The following is a 14,892-nucleotide window of genomic DNA, read 5'->3' as shown; positions in this document are numbered from 1 at the left end:
AATTATGATTACTGTATGATTACAAGTTGTTGATAAAATTAGCAACCTTGCCAGTAACGACTAGATGCGTTATCAGATGGCGGGGATAAAATGACAACGAGGGAAATCCTTCAAATCTCTCCTAATCTCCCGGTGATGCAGATGATGCTACGGTATGAGGTCATTTGCCCCACAAATGTAACCCACTTCCCCCTGACAGCCGCAGCGCAGCTGTGTGTGGCGGCAACGGAGCACTGCTGCCACCTAGAGGCCACTGTCGCACATTGCACTGCTGACGTCAGGCGGACCTGCTTAATTCAGTGACGTCGGTGGAGATTCTCAGTCATCCAGGTGAATTTGTCTGAAGGTTGAGTCAGTGACAATTTGTAAGGGAAAGCAACACATTAATGACACATTTACTGGTCTGTTTTTTTTCTTTTTTTTTTTTTTTTTAAAAGCTAGACGTATTTCATTCTATTCTGACACAGGTGCACTGATTAGCAAACACGCCTGCGCGGGAACAACCGTAAGAGATCAACACAAAACTTTTGCGGAAAGTGGAAAATGCTCCGTAATGATTTTCGGCGACGATTCGCGTCTGCGGTTTAATAATTAAGGGACACGCGCTGTGTTGTCAAACATATCTTTTTTAACGTAACCACAGACGGACCGTACTTTTAACGTTTCATTATAAACCTATAGACATAAAGTCATTAGCGTTTCTTTCGCCCACCCGGTCCTCGGCCCCTTTTTAGAAGTGCCCCGTTACCATGGAAACCACTACCAACATAGGCACCCTCAGAAGTTAGTTTCGTGTGCTACCGCTGGGTCGACACTTCCCGAAGCCCCTCGAACCTGCGCTGCGGGGAGCGGAGAGCGTGTGGGTCGACGTGGATCGGCCTTGAAGTCGCCGTGTCATCGATCAGGCCGCTCCGGGATTTCCGAACCGAGCCATGTCGTTCGGCTCGCGGCTCGCCAAGGGCGGCTACAGGAGCAGACCCTCCCAGGCGAACGTCCCGGTGGAGTCCCGCAAAGAGGTGCAGGTTCGAGATCTACTACCATAATTCTACCGGTCTTTGGCTAATTGCTAGCCTGTGCGTCGTTTTAATGTTTACCAATGAAAACAAAAGTCAATAAATCACACCCCACGACGCTTACCGCCAACATGACTCGTAGTGTGGAACCATGAGATGAACACAGTCTAGATTTTACTTTCATCCATTTCACATTGTTCCATCTTGTGGCTCATCTGAATTAGTAAACATACAGTAGATTAATAACTAGTTGATGCTGTCACTCTCAAACAGAGCTGCCGTGTGTTTGGTGTATTATCTGCCTCCGTCCACTAGATGGCAGTGTGTGCGCGTGGCACTTTGTGCTTTGTCCATTTAAAACCACCACATGATAGATCTGGAGCCCTTGGAGCAGATGTGCTTTCACATTGATTCAGTTCAGCATCCTTAAGGTGAAGATTTAATGGACATCTAATCTGTCTCTATTTTGAATGTCTTATTACATCGACAAATATCTTTGACATGTTAAAGTCCAATATTTTATGTAAGTTACAAAAACAAATTCACCTTTTGCTCCATATTATGTCCTTATTGCGAAATATGTGGAAAATAAATAAATATACTTGCTATATATTCAATTAATAGGAACCGGAGAGTTCATTCAGTGTTTCTCCTTGTTGTTTAAATGTTTGTTTCACCTTCGTCCTTTTGAAGTGTGAGTCTCTGGAAAACGACTCAATAATCCATTTTTGTGAGAAGGTTAATATGAGTCAAGCGCAGGCGGGTCAGCTGTGATCGGTGTCAGCGGTCAGTGTTTTTCAGCGGCTGCTGTCGCTGTGGAGCTGCAGCTTTTTGTCATTCCCGTTAAACACCGGATGCAGAGACGTGCATCTGACACCCGGCGACTGGAGTCAACCGGTGGGCCGGTTTAACCATTGGACGACCCAGAGTCCTTGCTTCCATTTAGTTTTTGCCCAGTAACAGGCCGTGGACAAAGTAAAAGAACATTTGTGTGAATGTGAATCAATATTGTTCACTGAATTTAACTTTGTCGGTGTCGCTGTGTAGCTTTTGACCCAGCTGATTTGTTTGTGCGCGTGTGTGTCAGCACAGGCCTCAGTTTCCTCAGGGAGGGATGAAGACTCTCCTCTGTCTATTCCCTTCTCTTTTAGACCTCCCCACACCCTCATTTATAATTTACAGTTACTCTCATATTTCATGGCAGTTCACAACCAGACAGTTCAACACAGAAAATCAGTCGTGGCGCGGTGAAATATTGATGACCGAACTGCTTTTAAATGCAAAGCTTTTCAGTAGCATCGCTCCGGCATCAGTCCTTCCAGCCGGATCCATACGGAGGGAGCTGTTCTTTTCACGCCAGAGTAAAAAAAAAAAAGTGAACAGATACTGAATAGTAAATGGTGGGAGGCTTATGTTTTGGTGTGTGTGAGCTGTGTGAATGATTGGAGTCTCCTCGCCAGAGCTGCAGCTACTGATTATTTTCATCACAGTTCATGTGACACTGTTTTTTTTTTTTGATTGTTCGTTAATTTATAAAATGTCACAATAGAGGGCCCCAGGTGGCATTTTGTAATTGTGTTGCATCCAAAAAACAAATGGTATTAACTATGCAACAGTAAGCGTGGCTCACATCATAGACGCAAGAACAAGATTAATTTATTTGGGTTGGGGGGGGGGATGATTAGGAAACCATATGAAGCAGCGTCGCGTCATTAGATGTTAATGTTGGAATAAAACAGGCTGTTAAATGTCACTGTTACTGGTTTGTGTTCGTTCCGGTTCAGTTCGTTCGCACACAGTGGTAACGCATACAGAGGCCCAACAGGTCGCTAATGTGTGAAGCCTTAGTGATACTTTAAAGATCCTCATGCAGACGTCTGACAATGCTACTGTGTCGGTATTTCAATATACAGCATGTATTTTAGCCCGCTCCCCACATTGTAATAAAATTGTAAGGAGAGAGCGGGGCCTTGGTAATTACCAGGCTGACAGGTGGTCATCCTACACCGCATCATCTCGCCAGCGGAGCCCTTCAGGAGCCACGCGCTCATAATTTGAGGGCAGTAACCTTTGTCACATAGCAAGAAGCCTGGTTGCTCCCGGGCTGCAGCGAAGCCCCTCCGTCTTTATTCCAGTAATTCGCCAATGTCACGGGAGGCAGAGCCAATTAAGAAGGTGGCACGACTTGGAATCAAACGTCAGCGCGCCGACGATGCTGCATTCTAAAGCAGACTATCAAAACAAGGTAAGATGACCTAAGTGCTCTGAAGTTACACATCTTGGCCCCATGTGATTCATCATTAATGCGCCAGGACGCCGTGATGCGTTCGCGTCGAGCCGTTCGACGACGGACGCGTGGGTGGAAAAAAAAAAGTCTCTGTTTGTGTTTGCGAGAGCTCATTTCAGAGCGTGTCTGTGTGCGCTGCAGGTAACCCTGGCCCTCACAAAGCAGCAATAACCGCTTATTTCATCTGACAACAGCCTCAGTGTGCGCACTTATCAGAGAAAGACTCGGCGATCGGTGGAGAAGTTCCACTCATTCCTGAGAATACTTCACGCAGCGCTGCAAGGAAGAGAAATGATTTCAAGCATCCTTTAGACATTATGTTTATACAGCGAGATCTGGCACAGGGATAACGGCCAAACATTTTTCTCCATCTAGTTCCTGCGTTTCTGAAAATAAACACATTAATTAAACATTCAGCTCAACACGTGGTTCCATAAAAAGGAATAAGCCAAGGTATTGCTTTATTAAATCCATATTTAACTTCCCTGCCACCACCCAAACACGTCTCTTTGTGCTTAGTCTAACACTTTCCATATGAATGTTCATTTACTAGTCAGCTCATGATGTTCCAGCGTTTTTACTCTTGAGACGGTTCACAGAGGATCATGTTCATGCTGAGAATAAGCGTGAAGCCTGAAGCTGGCAGGCGGAGCGGGTCCCACACACAACCCCATAGGGCCGATAGCAGGACACAGAGGATGTAGAAGGGCCGGGGACCCGTCATGTTGCAGGTGTTTAGGAAGCAGCTCTGGAAACAAACGGTGTATAAGGTCATCCAGGTAAGAGGAAGCACGCAGCACCGGCATCATGGGAGATTTAGCTCCAATTTTAGTTTATCTGTGCACATAGTTCTCATGTTATTGTTATTGTGTTATTATTACATTATACTAAGTGCTGGCTTTGAGGGATTGTTTCATTTACTGTAGTGTAATTTGAAATGAAATGGATTTTGAATTGATTTTGGATATTGGATAACTAATAAGACTGTATTTTATCTCAGCTGTCCTGCTGCACAGCTTGTGTGCGTCCTGCTCTAAATTCCAAAAGCCAGTTTGTTTATCGTAGGGATTGTCAGTCTTATCCCAGGATAGGTCAGAGAGATATTAATGTTGCAGCTGTTATTACAATGATCTGCCAGCGCTGGCTTTGCGTCTGTGCTAGGGGAGCAAAACGTAGTGTGTGTGTGTGTGTGTTTGTGTGTGCGCTTGTGTACGTGTGTGTCACAGTCGGAGCCTGTTATTGCTGGCGTGTACGTTGTATTTGCTGTGTTCAGCTTGTGCTCGTTTCAATATTGTCCATCCTTGGGTGTGTTGTGTTTGTCTCAAGGCCAAGCTGCCACATGCTTCATGGGAGTGAAATATAAATAAGCGCTGGCACGCGGACCCCTCCGTGCAGGTAAAACGCTGCCCGCTCCGGCTGATCTGGGTTCTGTTAGGGGGGCGGTCGGAGGTCTCCGTAGAAACCAGCTTGTTATCTGTCTGTGCGAACCTGTGACGCGCAGCCACTGATCCTTACACAACTTATGCCGCTGTGTGGCAAACATTGCCATGATTTCCATGCGAGAGGTTAATAATTCAGCAGATTGCGTGGGTGATGCAGATACGCAGCATTAGGACCCTGGGAAATGCTGTTGTGCTGTGTCTTAAAGCTGTTGACGGGCTAATCTGTTTGAAACATGCGGCTGGAGACGCTGTGGACGTGGGTTACACGTTACCCACACGCCTATTTTCCACTTTCTCCTCGCTGACCTACCTTTTCTGATCTTCTTCCCTCATTGTTGTCAGCCGACCCATCACATGCTAGTCTTTCTCCCTTCATCTGCTACACAGGCCCGGCGTCTATTTTTGATCCTGTGGCTTCAGTGCTCCCGTCTGTCCGGGCGTCCTCGCTGTCTTCTGATTTGGCGTATTTTCTTCTGTTCTTTTTGTTCCCTTTAGTGCTTTTATTCTGGGTTCTCTCTGATCTGTCCCTCGCCTCTGTCACATCAAATCTCGCCAATCTGCTTCTCGGTACAAACCATAGGGATTCAGTCCCAGTGCGCTCGCATGTGCAGTACAGTACGTCTCTGGCTCTTCCAGCGCGTACTTCATGGTTCAGAAGCCAGAAAAAAGCATATAAGGATGAGGCTGCTAACCGTCAGCTGTGCTGTGTGTCAGTGTATCTAAAACACAGAGGACATCCTGTTCAATTACTGTAATTCGCTTGTTATTCTAAACCTGTGGGGCTCTGTGTGTACTTTTGACAAAGCCTTGGGATACTTCCTGCTTTAAAAAAAAAAGTCCAAACTGAGTGACATCAAGTCTAAGAGTCTAAGAAATGCTTCACCCTCGGTTTAAATTCCAAGTGGAAAGAGGAAAGGGCAAATGAAAGAGCTGAACGGCACCCTGCAGTATTCACACTATGCAACAGTGGGTTTCCTTCACTGGATGACCTCGTTCCTTTGTCGCTAAGGAGCGGGGCCTGGGAGCATTGTGGGTGGTTTGACTGTCCCCTCATTCAGCAAACATGCTTTGTTTTTGGATAAAATATAACCGGAGGCATTCTGTGTTGTCACAGTACAACACACAGTACAAAGCAGCAGCTCTGCCATCAATTTCCCTCTAACAAGGTTAATTTCTCAGCTTTTAAGATGACGCTTTCAGAAATGTAATAATTCTACAGGTTTATTGTTGAGGCCAGAGTAGTAGTTGGAGTGTGATGCAGGCTATCGGTTTCACATTTTTACTCGCCTTGTATGACTTGTTTAGCAAAAGCAGAAAGAAGAGCGTGAAGCCAAGCGCGCCCAGCTGGATGGAAGACACGACTACATCCTCAGCATTGTGGCTTCGTGCCTAGGACTGGAGAAGTCGGACGTGGAGGATGCCATCCTGGAGGGGAACCAGGTGCTGTTCCCTCACTGTGCGATGTGACAGCACATGAAAGATAATATCAACTAGTGCTTATCCTGATTATCGCTGAGCTGTTTCCTGTTGTTAAAATTGAGTTAAAGTAGTTATTGTTTAACTGTATTTAATATCGTGCCCGATTGTTTTTCATCTGCTTCAGATTGATCGCATGGAACAATTCTTCGTGGCTGAGGGTCTCCCACACCTCATGTTCTATTATCAAGACACTGAGCCGACTGAAGCAGGTAACGTGAACCACATGAAGGCGTAATGAGCACAGACAAATCAAGGGCTCATGTATCTTATAAATAATATGCATCAGCGATGTACTGATATTAGCATCACAGTAAGAAGTCCAAATGGGTCGTGATGATACCTGGCATTGTTTTCATGTTCATCTTCTCAGCAGCAGCAGCAGCAGCAGCGTCTGTGTCCACTGTTGCCCAGCAGCCTGATCACAGCAAAAAACCCAAAGTGTTTGTGACAGACGGGAAGGATGTGGCACTGACCGGGGTGTGCGTCTTCTTCACCAGAGCCAACACTTCCAAGGCAGTAACCTCTGAGAACATACACAGAGTGAGTCACTGTCTGCTGCCTTGCTGCGCGGTCGGGTCTTTCTGGGCGACGCGACGGCGGTTGGTGAAATTACAATATACACACACAACGCTCCCTCTGCTAAAAGTTCAGCCGCATCCAGAGGAGGACGTTTGAATGTACATGCTGTACACTTTACACCAACACGTTCACCTCATGTCTTCTATAAGCACGGTCTCTAAGGATGCAGGTTGAGATGTGAGCAAAACATGCAGGAGGAGGCATCCTCTTCCCTGGAGCCTCATCCACAGGAGGATCTGTTTCTGCCAGATCAGCTGTCAGTCCGACTTTAGACCCAAGTCTGGAGAAATTTGGACTTTGTATTTTCCCTATTGTTCACATAATAATTCCTGCCTCCATTGGCACAGTGTTTTTAATATTATTATTATTAGTATTTATTTATATTAAATTTTTTTTAACGCTTAAACAGACCCCTGCATGTGTATTAAAGCATGCGTGTCTTTCTATTGAGCTCATATCAGGCAGCTACAGTACTTGATGCATATGAGCAAACTATTTTCACAGTATGTGTGCTTATTATTCTAATTATATAGCTTTTTGAAGACATAATGTACTGAACCAGATGCTTTAAACAAATAACAGAGACATATTAGACCAACTGCAGCTATTTCTTTTCAAAGTACAAATATTTTCAGCCTGACGTTCCGTTTATGTGCTTGTAATAGCTTTTGACCTTATGTAGCTGTTCAGAAATTCACAATTTTTCTAGTCACTGCACATTTTCAGCGTTTTTCCATATAAATATGCAGTTCATGCCTTCGGTGGAGTCCTCAGTGACTTATCTTCAGCAGGATGTTGTTGTTTGTGCCGTGGCAGCTGCATGTTGACGCCGAGTGGGTTTAATAACAGTTTAATGGGTCCATAATTTGTTTGCTAAGCTCATCTTTTGCTTCTGCAAAAACAGAGACGTGATGCTAAGGTGCTAATACGCATATATGTTGTCTGCCATAGTACCAGTGGGTATTTATGTCGTTTTTTTTTCTCTTTTCGAAGGATGTAAACTTTAACATGCTTGATACAACCGAGGGAGGTCTGTTGAAAAGTGTGGAGCAGCTGCTGTCGGAGATCTTTATCCCCACACTAAGGAAGATGAACCACGGCTGGGGGGAGCTAGACAGTCCGCAGGCCCAGTCCGTCAAGCAGGACTTCATATCGTCTCTGGAAAACTTTGTGTCAGTTCTGGCTGGAGCACAGGAGAGTCTGCAAGAAAAGGTACGTACATTAAGGACGTATTGTACATTAGGTTTGCATCTGCTTTGGCGTAGTTAGTTTATCATTCTTTATCCAGTATCCAAAAACAGTCTTACCTTCATACCTGGATGCAAATGTCAGATCATAATACCTTTGGGACTTCAGGTTACTCTGAAAGAGTGCGACACGTTTGATCTGCGCGTGCTGAAAGGCCCCTCTGATTACATGGCAGCAGCCAACAGCAACGAGGCCCTTGAAAAGATGGAGGCCTGCATGAAAGTCTGGATCAAGCAGATAGAGCAGGTGAGATGAGCTGAGATACTGTACATGCAATACATCAGGAACAGTTTATTCTTAACAGGCAGCGCTGATTTATTTATATAAATACCTTCTAATTGAATATGTGAAGTACATAGAAAACGTGGTTAAAAGTTAGATATTAAGGCTGTTAGGAACCTTGCTGTCCAGGTTCTTGCAGAGAGTGATCAGCTGAGGAAGGAGGCTGATGACCTTGGCCCTCGGGCTGAACTGGACCACTGGAAAAGACGGATGTGTCGCTTCAACTACCTCTTAGAGCAGCTTAAAAGCCCCGATGTCAAAGCTGTGCTGGGCGTGCTCCTGATGGCCAAATCAAAACTTATAAAGGTCAGAAATGACTCTTCGTGACTGCTAGGTTTTAGTTCTTTGATCTTAAGCCTCACAGGACACATTTGTACTGCTAATAACTCTATTATATCGGTTTTCTTTTCTCTTCCCAGTGGGTTGTGATTAGGTTAAGGTCAGGATGTTTTGACAAGCAATCCATGTGACATTTGTTTTATTGAATTCAACAAGGGTATGTTTTGTTTAGTCATGGCGGGAGCTGGACACCAGAATTACCGATGCTGCCAACGAGGCCAAAGACAATGTCAAGTACCTATACAGCCTGGAGAAGTTCTGTGATCCTCTTTACAACAGCGACCCTGTAAGAGAAGCACTCGAAGTGGTCTGCTCCGCTAAAAGCAACAAATCTATTCCATCAAAGCTGAACTGTTCATGTTTATAACTACACACACGTAAGGTCTGAGTTCTGTTTCACACCAGGTGTCAATGGTGGATGCGATCCCTGGTCTGATCAATGCCATCAGAATGATTCACAGCATTTCTCGCTACTACAACACATCTGAGAAGATAACATCACTTTTCATCAAGGTATGTCTGCCTGCTGTTCTGAACACTATTTGAAGGAAATGAACCAGTGAATTTAGATTTTCAGTCAACTGAGGTCTTTGTCATCAACTTCTCCAGGTCACAAACCAGATGATCACAGCCTGCAAAGCCTACATCACGAATAATGGCTGCAGTTCAATATGGGAGCAGCCAATGCAGGTTGTTGTCGACAAAATAAAAGCTGCCATCCACCTAAACCAGGTAATGAAGATTAACACGACAGGGCTTTTTAGCCAGCGGCGTAAAATGTGTGTTTGGTTACATGTCAAACTGTGTGATCCAGGAGTACCAGCGGCATTTCCATAAAATGAAGGAGAAGCTGGAACAAACTCCCTCTGAAAGACAGTTCGACTTTAGTGAGATGTACATATTCGGGAAGTTTGACACATTCCAGCGACGGCTCAATAAGATCCTGGAAATGTTCGGCACCATTTCCACCTACTCTGCCCTGCAGGAGTCTAAAATAGAAGGGCTGGAGACCATGGCCACCAGGTTTCAAGTGGGTATATTGTTAAGTTTGAATGCTGTTGAGGCGTACTATGAGGCACAGGGAGCCATTGCATTCACTGATGAAATGCCACTGCCGGCCAGCTGAGCCCGGAGCTCTGCTGTCAGTCAGAGATGTCAGTGCACATAAACGTTGGGCTGCGGATGTGATGTGCTTTACAACCACATTTAGAATGACTTTGGTGCCTTTTAGTAGTGATTATTGACCAGATTTTAAAAAACATTTTGAACTTGATGTATTACAATGCGATGAAGAATATAACTTATTATTATATTTTAACACATACAGGTATAATATGTTAAAATATCATATTAATAATTATTAATACTATAATACTGAAACATTGACATAGTACTGGATACGTCTTTAGACTTGACTTTCACCATGTTTAAAACCATTTAGTTCTGGAATTGCATTATGTGATCTATTTATGTTTGTTTCTGCTTCCATGGATGTACAGACTGCAGAAATGCAGGGGAGATGGGAGGTAATGACTTCAGCTGTTAGTAATGCATGGTCTATAATGTAGCTGATGGGAGTACATGTACACACAGCTAGTAACAATATCACCATACTAACATAATGCAGAATGTAGCCCGTTAGCTAGTGTGCCCCCCTTTTCCATTCCCATCCACCCTGTCATGGTCCAACTACTCAGACCTCTCCTTTTGTGGAGGTTTATGTCTGGCTCTGCATCTTTTTATAATTTGCGTTTACTCTTTCATCTTACTGTGTGGCAGGCTATTGTGCTGAACATGAAGAAAAAACAATACAGCTTCCTTGACCAGAGAAGAACAGACTTTGATGTTGACTATGAGGAATTCTGCAGAGACACCTCTGAGCTCCATGTAAGCTGAATATTACACACACACCCTTTAACTATTACCCTCTGTGCTGAGAGAAAAGTCCGATGAGTGAAAACACCTGTGGCTTAATGTCTTTTTGTCGATATCGTTCATGCTTTTGTTGATCTTTGTGCATTCAGAACCAGCTGAAGAGTTTCATGAATAGTACTTTTGAAAAAATCCAAAATACAGAAAGAGCTCTTGAAGTGCTGAAGAAATTTGAAAGGTACAGTAATTTGCTTCAGTTCCTGTATTTTTCTATGTAGTACTCATGTGTTGCAGCATTGGAAGCTGCAAATGATCCAACACGGCTAAGTATTCAATGGGCATCTCAAGACAATGTCTCATTAAATCCTAGAGGCTAAGATCTGTGTCCGGAGTGATTTGTTTCTGCTTAATGACCCACTGATTTCCTGTCTCATGTAAACGACTTTCTAGTCATCTTCTAATCTCAACTGAACTGTAATGAAATGCCCCTGCGTTTCTTTCTGGCCCTCCTTAAATCAGACTGGGCATCCCGGACCTCGGCATCGATGAGAAGTACCAGTGCATCCTGCAGAACTATGGCCGTGACATTGAAATGGTCTCCCGTATTTACATGAAGCAGAAACTGGACCCGCTCCCTGGCCGGGACTTGCCTCCCGATGCAGGTCGAATCATGTGGGCTCGGCAGCTGTACAGCAGGATTCAGGGCCCCATGGATCTCTTTCAGCAGGTGCCGTTGACCACTGGATCTGCCGCTCTGTAACCAAACTGATCTTATTTAAGGCTTAAAGTACCATTCTGTTCCTGTGTAGCATCCTGGGGTTCTGTCCACACCAGAAGCTAAGAGGATAATCAGGAACTTTAACAGGGTAGCGAGGGTCCTGGTGGAATTTGAGATGCTCTACCATCACAACTGGATGGAAAAGGTAATAGAAAAGAATAGTGACATAGATATGATGTATGCTGGGAAGCTGACATGTTTACAGTGGGTTAAGAGTCAAATGTTTCTTCGTAAACTTCCCACTCACCTTTGACGCCTTTGGCCCAGATGAAGAATGCCAGGGTGGGTCTGCAGGCCTCTCTGCTGGTCAGGTCTGCAGAGACGGGGGAGCTCTTTGTCAACTTCGACCCAGAGATTCTGACCCAGATCAGGGAGGCGAACTGCATGACCAAGATGAATTTGGAGGTCCCACCGTTTGCGGCTCTGTTGCAGCAGACACAGGACACCCTCAAAAAGAACTACAACAGCTTAAAGGTACAAGATACATGAAATCACTGTAGCTCTATTTCGAGTGTAATGTGACTAATACTATTTTGCCCTCTGTAGTTGATGCTGAGTGAGAACACCAGAGTGAGGGCTAAGATTAAGGACGCTTTTGAGCAACTAGCCACGCCACATGTAGCAAAGGTAAGGCATTATCAAACATATGCTTTAATAATGAGCTATTTAAGTATTGATAACAATATGACTAATAGCATAAATTGTAGTGGTATAAAACATTATCTGTATTAATTCAAGCTAATAAATACCTTACCAACAGGTGGATGAGGCTATACAGCCAGGTTTGACCTCCCTCAACTGGACGTCTCTGAACATAGACAAGTACCTGATCCGTATCGACAAGGCTTTGGGTGAGTTCAAAGATCCAGTGGGATTAATGTCCCATATGCTGACACATGTTGCACCTCAGGACTGCACAGCACTGTCTGATAGAATTAGCATTAACATGAGTGTCAGTCTTCTATTTTTCCACGTTGTACATGTTCCCGTCCTCCAACGCTTGCCTGCGTCTTCTCTGGCATCTCCAGCTGACCTGGAGCTGCTGATGGACAGGGTGAATGACTTGGTGGAGTATAGGATAGATGCGGTTTTGCAGGAGATGAGCGCTTCCACACTGTGTATTCTGCCAGAGGATGAACCAGTCAGCTGCGAGCAGTTTGTTCAGACCACCAGGGTAAAACATATATTATGGTATTGCAATGAAATAATGTTTTACCCCAAAAGCTATCAGTTTGTTCATTGCTGCTGTGCTGTGTAGGACCTGTGCATAAAACAGGCTCAGAATCTCCACATTAAGAGCTCACTAGTGGAAGAGGCTGCGAATGAGCTGATCAACATGTTGTTGGAGTTTGACCACGCTCAGAAAGAGGAGGCGGAGAAGGCTGAAGATGAAAACAGCACCGAGAGTAAGGGCCCAGGCCACATTGACAGTGGAGGTGTGCAAAGATTTCCCTTTTAGCATCAAATATAAGTCATATACATTTATGCACCATGTTTTTTTTGTTCTCCTCATTCTGTGTTTGTGTGTAACTCCTCCCTCTTAGGTGAAGACGAGGGCCGCTCAGAGGGCCGTCTCCTGTCCAGGAATGGTTTGCTTCATACTGCCAGCGTCGGCCCCTCGTCTCCCTTGATAAGGAGGAAGAAGAAGCGGGATCTGCTGGAAGTAATGGAGGGCGAAGCCCAGGAGCTGCTCTCTTACTTCAACCACCGCAATGTAGAGGCCCTGCTCAAACTGACACGCAACACGCTGGAGATGCTTCGCAAGCGCATCCACACGTCCTCACTGCTGCATTTCTTAAGTGGGTTCTTCTATATTTCACATAAAAGCTTGATTATACCCTAGTCATCAAATGTATGGGTTGCGTCCACTTCATCCCTGTGTTGACTCAAATTCTCTGACCTTCTTTGAACACCCTACGCTCTCCACCTTCAGCCGACAGCGACTTGCCCAGTCGTGGAAAAAGCAGCAGTCACCCGGCCATCTTCAGAGTGAACGTGATCCTCTCCATCCCTAACATTGCCATCGTGCCAGCGCTGGAGGAGGTGCAGCAGGCTCTAAACCGAGCGGTGGAGTGTGTGGTCAGCGTCGGCAAAGGAGTGGGCCAGTGGAGCAAAGAGAGGATCTCTAAGGTGCGTTGGTTGGAGCTAATGAGGGAAGCTGATAAGTTAGTTAATGCTTATGTATTTTGTCTGTCTGAAGGAACATCAGCATAAATGTGTTTCCTGTACGTGTGTTTGTTCTCGCAGAGAAAAATGAGTGAGCGATGGATGGCGGCTCTGAAACAGGATAGTTCCGACAGCGGCTCAGAGGACGGAGCAACCACCTACAGAAGCCTGTCGAGTAGGAGGCCCCACATTATGTTACATCACAGCTTCTACCTTTTAGTCAGTTCAGATTCATTGTTGGATTATTCATATTGTTTACAAAGTGCAAAGCAGTTCCAACTGCTCCACAACGAGACCTTCCTATTTCACAGCTCAGCAGAGCTAAGCCGCATCTTACTGGGAGCAGATTTGTCAGTGGTTTCGGAAGGAAGACATTAAAACAATACATATTGCAATCGCAGTCACAGAGCGTAGCTGTTAACATGGAACTGGATGGTGACTCATTATTTTGAAGCAGCATAATAAAGGCTTCATGTAACTTGGTGATAGGAACACAATCTATAAATTGGATATATATCAGTACACATTTACTGAATAATAGTATAAATAATAATTTGTAGTTGTTTTAAGGGAAATATTTTGTGCAAGCATCAACTCATAAGAAACAGCGACAGGGTGAATAAAACTCTGATTTGAACTGAATATGAATCAGCAGTGTCGAGCAAGCGAAGCTGTTGAATGCTGGTTTGCTTCAGACGCCGCCTGTCTCCTTTCATTCTGTGACGACCTGCTGTAGATTCTGTTCTCCACGCTTTCCAGATGGCAGCACCTCAGACATTTCAGCGTCTGTGATGCAGGCAATCCCATTTCAAGCCAGAAACTATTACAAGAGTGTGGCTGAAAACAAGGAGATCGTGAAGCTGGTGTCTGTCCTCAGCACCTCCATCAGCTCCACCCGAAAGGTTCAAACTCCCTCATCTCAACCAGAATCAAATTAAAAAAGCGATCATTCCGATTCTTTAGTCACTGAACTGTGCTGTTTAGTTATTTAATATCTATTATTTGTTTTTTATATATTTATTCCTTCAACAAAAAGACATTTGAGCATTTTTATATTATTCAGGAAGTGACGATGGCTCTCGCACGTTTTAGCCAATACCATCATATCTGGAGAAAGGATCGTGACGACACCATGAGGAAGTATGAATCCAATGACTGATACTGATGTCTGCAACGTGCCTCTGATAGCTATTTTATTTATGTCCAGCCAATGCACACTGTCAAGTCAGTGGTTTATTTTGCTTTGTGTATTTCAGATTCATCCAGGGAAGTCCCCTGCTGTCTGAGTTCGAGAGCCAGATTCTGTTCTACCGAGATCTGGAGCTGCAGATAACCTCTGAACCAGAATATATCACAGTTGGAGCTTTGGCTCTATACACAGGTGTGATTCAATTAAAATTTCTGGAC

The 14,892-nt window shown here is 44.6% G+C and overlaps 1 protein-coding gene across 7 annotated transcripts in view; it reads left to right on the top strand.

Annotated features, from left to right (window-relative positions):
* Window positions 1–62: 62 nt before the first annotated feature.
* Window positions 63–14,892, top strand: part of dnah5 (dynein, axonemal, heavy chain 5) — a 51,738-nt gene continuing 36,908 nt past the window's right edge. Inside the window, exons 1-27 of one of the 7 annotated variants that reach the window (XM_041067819.2) lie at window positions 63–330; window positions 6,048–6,182; window positions 6,346–6,430; window positions 6,592–6,761; window positions 7,794–8,012; window positions 8,157–8,294; window positions 8,460–8,636; window positions 8,842–8,955; window positions 9,075–9,182; window positions 9,279–9,401; window positions 9,484–9,699; window positions 10,169–10,195; window positions 10,449–10,556; window positions 10,694–10,779; window positions 11,061–11,268; window positions 11,351–11,464; window positions 11,587–11,793; window positions 11,866–11,946; window positions 12,080–12,170; window positions 12,348–12,493; window positions 12,578–12,755; window positions 12,864–13,118; window positions 13,253–13,449; window positions 13,567–13,660; window positions 14,245–14,387; window positions 14,549–14,625; window positions 14,742–14,866. In XM_041067819.2, the coding sequence (XP_040923753.1) occupies window positions 6,355–6,430; window positions 6,592–6,761; window positions 7,794–8,012; window positions 8,157–8,294; window positions 8,460–8,636; window positions 8,842–8,955; window positions 9,075–9,182; window positions 9,279–9,401; window positions 9,484–9,699; window positions 10,169–10,195; window positions 10,449–10,556; window positions 10,694–10,779; window positions 11,061–11,268; window positions 11,351–11,464; window positions 11,587–11,793; window positions 11,866–11,946; window positions 12,080–12,170; window positions 12,348–12,493; window positions 12,578–12,755; window positions 12,864–13,118; window positions 13,253–13,449; window positions 13,567–13,660; window positions 14,245–14,387; window positions 14,549–14,625; window positions 14,742–14,866 (3,478 nt within the window). In that variant the 5' untranslated portion in view covers window positions 63–330; window positions 6,048–6,182; window positions 6,346–6,354. Of the gene's footprint in view, window positions 1,023–4,003; window positions 4,080–6,047; window positions 6,183–6,345; window positions 6,431–6,591; window positions 6,762–7,793; window positions 8,013–8,156; window positions 8,295–8,459; window positions 8,637–8,841; window positions 8,956–9,074; window positions 9,183–9,278; window positions 9,402–9,483; window positions 9,700–10,168; window positions 10,196–10,448; window positions 10,557–10,693; window positions 10,780–11,060; window positions 11,269–11,350; window positions 11,465–11,586; window positions 11,794–11,865; window positions 11,947–12,079; window positions 12,171–12,347; window positions 12,494–12,577; window positions 12,756–12,863; window positions 13,119–13,252; window positions 13,450–13,566; window positions 13,661–14,244; window positions 14,388–14,548; window positions 14,626–14,741; window positions 14,867–14,892 lie in introns of those variants that run through there. The other 6 variants (XM_029129470.3, XM_029129469.3, XM_029129468.3 and 3 more) reach the window with 6 other exon arrangements.

This window comes from Betta splendens, chromosome 16 (genome assembly GCF_900634795.4).
Source record: "Betta splendens chromosome 16, fBetSpl5.4, whole genome shotgun sequence".
Taxonomy (NCBI): Eukaryota; Metazoa; Chordata; class Actinopteri; order Anabantiformes; family Osphronemidae; genus Betta; species Betta splendens.
Note: the sequence above shows the minus strand (reverse complement) of the source record. Positions and strands in the feature narration are given on the sequence as shown.